This window comes from Orycteropus afer, unplaced genomic scaffold, assembly GCF_000298275.1.
Source record: "Orycteropus afer afer isolate SDZICR_OR568_19922 unplaced genomic scaffold, OryAfe1.0 scaffold00040, whole genome shotgun sequence".
Taxonomy (NCBI): Eukaryota; Metazoa; Chordata; class Mammalia; order Tubulidentata; family Orycteropodidae; genus Orycteropus; species Orycteropus afer.
The window spans coordinates 14,158,842-14,166,897 of record NW_006921627.1 but is presented as its reverse complement, the minus strand read 5'-3'; the positions used below and the strand labels follow the sequence as shown (position 1 = coordinate 14,166,897).

Here is an 8,056-nt window from a genome sequence, read left to right as displayed (position 1 = left end):
CACCAGCCTTCCAAGCACTCTAGCAGACATTTATTTGGAGAAATATTTTTATGGAAAACTCTGTACTGATTTACAGCAAGACTACTCTTCTCTAAACTAGAACTGGAAGGTCAGGAAGTGTGTTAGCATAATATTGTTTGTAATAGTTCTACTCAAAATGTGGTTCTGTAACCTGTGTCTTTTCTCTCCTTGGTTCTTATTGCTGTGACCCAATTAAAAAAAAAAAGTAAGCATAAGAAGCTTTTGTAGCAATTTGGCATCACTGTGACATTTTCATTTTATTTTACAAGAGTAAGTACTGATCTAGAGCAGACTTGCCTTAAAAAGAAAAATATCTTTTACCACAGACACTTGCAGAAGCACTTTCTTGAAAGTATATTCAGTAGTCATTTTCTAAAAGGAATGACAATCTTTATAAGGAATTATCGAGAAAATGGTAATAATAAGAAATTATAAAAAGATTACCATCATATCTACTACTTTTTACCCTAGAGGATGGCAAACTATGACCTGTGGGCCAGATTTGGCTTGCTGTTTCTGTAATAAAATTGTATTTAAACACAGCCACATCCAATTCTCCTATACAATTTGTTAAAATGGAAAATCACCCCTATAAGAGGTTCTTTCATGTTCATAAATTTCCTTATATCATATAAACCTATTAGTTTTATATGGCTTCCAAAATTATCTGTGCTAAAAACTTAAGTTATACATTCTTATTAGTGAACTCACCATAAGAGAAAGTATCTGGCAGAGGAACACCATGGCCAGCCAACTCTTGAAATGTCCAGAACTTATTAACACAGTTCAAGATGGCTTGAGGCCGGTTCATCAACCGACATCCCATCTTCTCTAGGTGGCGTAAAACAGTAATGTCACTATCACTTTGTACCCAAGGGGTTGGTACTCTTACTACCACCACCTGGGGGTAGGCAGTGATTAGTTCTCCATTAATCCGTAGACCTGGAATATAGAGAAACGAAGTAAAAATGAAGTAAAAATTAGAAGGGAAACAGAGGAATAGAAACAAGCCAAAGTTGGGAGAGGTGGGGTATCACAAAACCAAATGCACTAGTTTGGTAGTATTTGATCATGATGGAGAGATACTTCTACTTAGAAAAATGTTTGTACTGGTTGGTACATGTCAACACAATAAAATACTAAATAACTAATAAAAAAAGAATGTCAGAACTCTATGTTCAGACATGGGAAAAAATATGCAGATAGGTAATGTTGAGGTTTTTTTTTTAAAGGAAATCTGAGAATGAATTTTACTAGTGTTTAGATATTCACAGAAAAAGTCTGAGTTTACTAGGTATCATGGCAGGAAGAGGCAGATTTCTAGAAGTTTTATCCAATACCATTCTATTTATGGAAGCCCCAAATAATGTAGGAACAAGTTATTTATGAGTTGTTTCTTAAAACTTATTTTCACTGAAAAACAGTACATATTTACACACAATATTCTGCCATAAAGATAAATGAAATTCTGATACATGCTACAACATAGATGTGCTTTGAAACATTATGCTGAGGGAAAGAAGTTAGTCACTAAAGGAAAAATATTGCATGGTTCCACTAGAACTAGAACAGGCAAATGTACAGAGACCAAAGTGTGGAAAAAAGGAAGGAAAGAAGCAGTCATTGCTTGGGGAGCACTAACTTTCCACTGAAGGTGAAAGAAAAGTTTGAATACATAATGGTAATGGTTATAAAACATGATAAAGTAATCAATGTCGCTGAATTATACATGTAAAAAATGTTAAACAGAAACATTTTGTTACTATATGTTGTTGTTGTTATATGCCTTTGAGTCAGACCTGACTCATAGCGACCCCTCCTTGGGTTTCCCAGGCAGTATCACTATGGAAGTAGATTGCCCCATCTTCCTTCTGAGGAGTGGCTGGTGGGTTTGAACTGCCAGCCTACTGGTTAGCAGTCAAGTGCCTTAGGCACTACGCTACCAGAGCTCCTCTTGTTACTATATACTCACCATAATAAATAAAAATATGAACATACTGTCTACTTCTTTAAAACATTTAAATACAAATATATATATATAACATTCACTTTCCATCCAACACTCTAGGTATTCAATGTTAATAGTTTCACCAGTTACCTAAACATATAAAAAAAATTTAAAAAAAACCATGAAATTTAATAATTTTATACTACTTTTAATAACTTTCTCTCTTTAGTTAAAATTATACCATAAACATCTCTCTAGATCTGCACACAGAGCTTTATTTAATTTTTTGGAGGGTGGGTTGAATGGAATTATGTTCTACAGATATACCATATGACCAAACCCTCACAGACAAACACTCATTCATTCAATAAGCATTATGCAATTACTATGCATCAGATTTGTTTCCAAATGCTAGAAATAAACTGGTGAATAGACAGATAAAGTCCTTGCTCTCAACAAGCTTTCATTATACAGACATTATTAGTATTAATCTTCATGGTCTTAGCAGAAGTATGATACAGGAACGACTGGTTAGGGCTAAAATCTTGTATTCAATAATCCAGACATATTTTGTTTTGTGACATTCGTTGTAATCCCCCAAAAAATCATAGCACTCTTCCCACTTCCTCCCTGTGTTTACCATTTGCCTTCATCCTTCTTTCCTATTCCTTCCTGTGTTTTGAGCTTTATCCTTGAGCAAATGCTGCCCTTTTGATCTTGTATGGTTGATAGTACTAAGGAGTGTGTACTTCCTTGATATTATTGTTCACCTTTCATTTGGCTGAAAGTTGAATCATGGGGGTGAGTTCAATTTCAATAAAGGGTGTCTAAGGGCCATAGTCTTGGGGGTCCTACAGTCTCTATTGGGCCAGTAAGCCTGGTTCTTTTTATGATTTTGAGTTTTCCTTCATATTTTTCTCCCAATCTATCAGGGACCTCCTACTTTTCAGAGCAGCCAGCTTTGGTAGCCAGGCACCATATAGTTGTTTTGGTTTCAGAGTTGTGGAGACTGAGGTTCATGTGGTCCACTGAGTCCTTTGGACTCTTTGTGTCTTTGCTTATCTTTACTCTTCTTTGCTCCGGATGGGAAGAGACCAATGGCTGCACCTTAACTGGCTGCTCTGTATCTGTTCTGATTAAGGGAACTGGAGGTATGTGCCTGTTCAAACTCCACACAATCTCTATTTTAATCCCTCCACAAAACAGTGTGGCCATACTCCCCTACCAGTAGGGTTCCATTTGAGAATCCAGTGAGAGACAATTACACAAAATCTTGAAGGAGAAAGAGATGTAGAAGTTATTATTTTCCAAAAGCAACTGTGAGTATGTAGGTGGTTGTTAGCAGACAGGTGACACAAGGTTTTGCCATCGGCTTCAACGCAGGATTTCAAACCAGTTCAGCTTGTTTCAGTCATAGCTGACAAAGCTATACTGGAATGGACTTGAATTTTTAAAATATAAGTGAACCAGAATGGTAACCAGAAAGGAAAAATGACAGGTTGAAGCACTGTTAGAAACTTAATCTTCCATTTAAAAAACAAGGGCAGCGTACATGCTGCCTAACACCCAAGTCTCTTGAATAGCTGAATTGAAAATAGCAGTGACTGCTAGTGGCACTGTGAAGTGATACAACCACTGTGGAAAGCAATATGGCAATTCCTTAGAACGCTGGAATTGGAGATACCATTTATACCATTTGACCTAGCAATCCCATTACTAGGTGTATACATCCTAGAGAGGTGAGAGCCAGGACAGGAACAGATATATGCACATTCATGTTTATCACAACACTATTTACAATAACAAAAAGATGGAAACAACCCATGTGCCCATCAGCAGAAGAGAGGATGACCAAACTATGGTACATACACATAATGGAATGTTATGCGGCACTTTAGAATAATGCAGAGTCCACAAAACACAGCATAATATGGATGAACTTGGAGGACATTATATGCTGAATGAAACAAGTCAATCACAGAAGGACAAATATGGTATCAGTTCGTTGTTGTGGAGGGTCAAGGAAAGGTTTATATATGGAGGGAATCTTTCTTTGTTGGTTGCCAGGAGTGGAAGGGGAGGGGAGAGGAGAGGAGGAAACAACGCCCCAAAAAAAAAAAAAAAAAAAAGTGCATTGACCCATGTCACTTTAGTTTTGTGTATTTCACTATATATAATTATATTTCAGTAAAATGCATTAAAAAAAAGAAAATAGCAGTGACCAGCTCAAAAATGCAGCCACTTTGAATGTATGTCACTCTCCAGAGACCTGGGAATAATCCAATGTCATGGAAGGAGAGGGAACACTGCAAAAAAAAAAAAAAAGGCATTGACCCATGTCACTTTAGTTTTTGTGTATTTCACTGTACAAAAATTATATTTCAATAAAATATATTAAAAATAATAATAATCCAATGTCGTGTATCAGGCTCCTGAAAGAACTCACTATGCCTCTTCTAAATCTCCCATCCAAGGGCTTCACTCAACCTGTAATGTTTCCCATTCCAGTTAGTTACTGGTCCTCCACTGCTCCATTTTCCCTTGCTAGTGTTATCATGCCACTATAGTTATTTACATTAGTTCATCTTAAAGATATTAAATTTACATTAGTTCATCTTAAAGATATTAAGACTGACTACAAGTTAAAACAATTTGTTAAAAGTAATAATTAGAACCAAATCTAGGACAAAATTCTAATAAATTCTTTCTCAGACTATACGGTCTAGCTGGAAAAAACGCATAGCAGTATAAGGGATGTACAATTCTTCTAGAGTTGCCTGCTCTCAGCTAAATTCACATAACAAAAATTTAGTTCTTTTGATTCAAAAAACTTATTTAATTGACAAAGCTATGTAATTCACCACCAACAATGGGCTTTTATGCATGTAAATTCTCTAGAATCAAATCCCAAAAATGATAATTCTGAATGTTTTAAAATATTCTTATCATTATAAATCTATTTCCCAAATAATCTGCTCTGGAACATCAACTAACAAAAATTGCAAGCAAGGGTTTGGGTCACACAGAACTGTTACCTACCATAAATACCAATCTGTCTTTGTGCACACCTTGCAAATCAGACTGTTGTTCCCTCAGACTTTAAAAAAAAAAAAAAAACAGCTTATTTCCTCCCCCACAGTCCTAAACTAATCAAAAACAAAGGAGGAAAAGTACCTAAAATTTGATGCAAATAGGACAACTAGCAATAAGAATAAGTTATTGAGGGTAAGTAATTCTTAAGAGTTGCACAAAACATTACCTTTCACGTACACTTAACTTCCTAACAAAATATACTGTTTTCTCCTAGAAACATCCTAACAATTTTTTTTCCTCCTCTAATTTCTTAGTATCTTGTTTCCAAGTGTTACCCAGCTATTAATCTCAGGTAAAGACAACATTTTTACTCTTCAAAGGCATGTTCTTTTGGGAAGGATTAGGAACCAAAAGAACTATCCCAGATCCCTCATTAATACTATAGAAAGAAGCAAAGAGAAGGCTCTAACAGTTCACTTTGTTATCACTGAGCACTGCTCCATGCAGCTTGGTCATGTACTTAGAAAGAAAAAAGATTGAAAAAAAAGGAGATAACAGAAAGTCAGGAAGCAAGCAATCAGATTATGGATACTCCATTTTCAAATTTACTTTAAAAATTTATTCAAGGTAATGACTGGCTAGCTTCTTTTATAAATACATTCAAGCTCTGCATCTTTGAATATTCTCTCTTGCTCTTCTACATTTAGAAAAGGAGCTCTGGTAGCACAGTGCCTAAGGCACTTGACTGCTAACCAAAAGGCTGGTGGTTCAAACCCACCAGCCACTCCTCGGAAAGAAGGCTGGGCAATCTACTTCCGGAGTGATACCACCTTCAAAACCGAAGGAGGGGTCGCTGTGAGTCGGGCTGACTCGACGGCACATAATAAAAACAACATTTAGATAGTTTAAAAAAAAAAAAGCCCTAGCTCCATCTGAGAAATTGTGAGGATAAGAAAAAATTAAATGCAAGTAAAGTTACTTAATAATTGATTGGCACAAAGTAACTACTTAATATCAGAGCTTATGAATTGCTCTCATCTCACAATGGTAGGGTGAGGTAGTCTGATGACACATATAGTAACTGTTAATGGCAATTCAACTTGAGAACTAGTTTCTTTATCTACTCTCCAATCAAGGATATCTGACTATTTGATATTTGATATATAAAAGGTCCATTGGAAGTAAAAAGAGATGCATCTATTTTGCTAACTTAGCATACTATTGCTCTCTCTTCCTCTATAAAATATCAATCTTTACTGAAACAGTAAAGAAAAGCTACACAGAAGCACAAAAGATAAGTGGGAAAGCATATAATTTAAGTCACTAGTAATGATACCAACCATAAAAAAAAATGGTAGTCTTCATGCAACAGACCAAGTATAGAGAAGGTAAGGGAGGAAAGAAAGATTCTGTTTAATATAGACAATGAAACTGTAGTCCCACTGACAAACAGTCAAATTGCCAAAAGCTGGAGACGAACAGATTGATAATCAAGTACGTACTTCGTGATGGCTAAAACTTTCTAAATACAGTGCTATATCCGTGTGTGTGTGTGTGTGTGTGTGTGTGTGTGTAAGCTATTAAATAATTAATAACAAAAGGGGAAAACCATATCAAAATTTGAACCCTGAACATTCTTAAGTACCTACAGCATACTTTAGATTTCAAATAGAAAAGACAGTAATAAAGGGACTGGAAAGGAAAAACAGGGCATAGAGACATACTTCAGGATTCCCTCTAGCAATAACAATGTCTCTACCCCAGTTCAAATCTAAACTCTACCACTAACTAGTTGTGTAATATCAGGGAAGTTATTTAACCTCTGTGCCTTAGTTTCCTAATCTGTAAAACAGGCAAAATAAATAAAAGCAGTATTATTAACTTGATTAACACTGAAGAACTCCTTGGCACACAGTAAGCACTCAAAAACTCTTATCATCATTTCATCATCCCTTTTTGCAGATGAGAACGTGAGCATTAAGTGTTGGTGAGGACACGGGGAAATCTGAACTCTTACCAACTGCTGGTAGGGATGCAAAAGGGTGAACAGTGTGGTGCTTCCTAAAACAACTAAAAACAGAACTACCATATGGCTAAGCAATTCCATTCCTAGGTAAATGCTCAAAAGGCTTGAAAACAAAAAAACCCAAACCAAACTCACTGCCTTCAAGTCAGATCCAACTCACGGCGACTCCTCCTTAGGTTTCCGAGGAAGTATGACTACAGAAGGTGATTGCCCAACCTTCCTTCTGAGGAGTAGCTAGTGGGTTTGAACCACCAGTCTTCTGGTTAGCAGTCAAATGTCTTAGACATTACACCACCAGAGCTCCAAAAGACTTGAAAGGAGACATTCAAAAAGAGACTTGTATACCAATGTTCACTGCAGCATTATTCACAATAGCCAAAAGGTAGAAACAACCTAAATGCCCACAACAGATGAATGGCTAAACAAAATGTGGCACATACATACTACAGAAGGTATGAAATCTTGATACATATTACAATATGGATGGAATATACTATGCAGAGTGAACTAAGTCTATCACAAAGGGCAAATATTGTATGACTTCACTTAATAGAAAAAGACAAGAAAAGATGAACACATCAAGATCAAAGTTTATTAGTGGTTACCAGGGGAAGCAGGGAGGGGAAAACGAGGAGTTAACAGTGATGGAATTATGTCATTTATTAAGGGTAGGGTTAGGGTTGTACAACCAATAATTACAACTGATGTCAGCAAGCTGTACACATGTAAAGAGTTGAACTGGCCAAAGCTGTGGGACAGATATATTTACAACAATAACAACAACAAAAGAGTAATTGCCGAGACTGCTTATGTACAACCAAAAATCTCAAGGAATTTGGTTCTTTGATATGAAAGTTTAGGGTCATGGTTTCAGAGGACAGCTGAGGTAACTGGCCTAATAATGTGTTCAGTGCTTCTGTTCTACCTCCTACTTCACTGCATAGTGCCTGGGATCTTGACTGCTTCCAAGTGATCACCCCAAGTGTGGCATTCACAATATGTCATGCTATCTATTCACCTGTAGCAAA

The 8,056-nt window shown here is 36.3% G+C and overlaps 1 protein-coding gene across 1 annotated transcript in view; it reads right to left on the bottom strand.

Moving 5' to 3' along the window:
- Positions 1–8,056, bottom strand: part of RIMKLB (ribosomal modification protein rimK like family member B) — a 38,597-nt gene that overhangs the window by 17,223 nt on the left and 13,318 nt on the right. Inside the window, exon 2 of the mRNA XM_007937159.2 lies at positions 733–963. Within this exon, the coding sequence (XP_007935350.1) occupies positions 733–963 (231 nt within the window). The remainder of the gene's footprint in view (positions 1–732; positions 964–8,056) is intronic.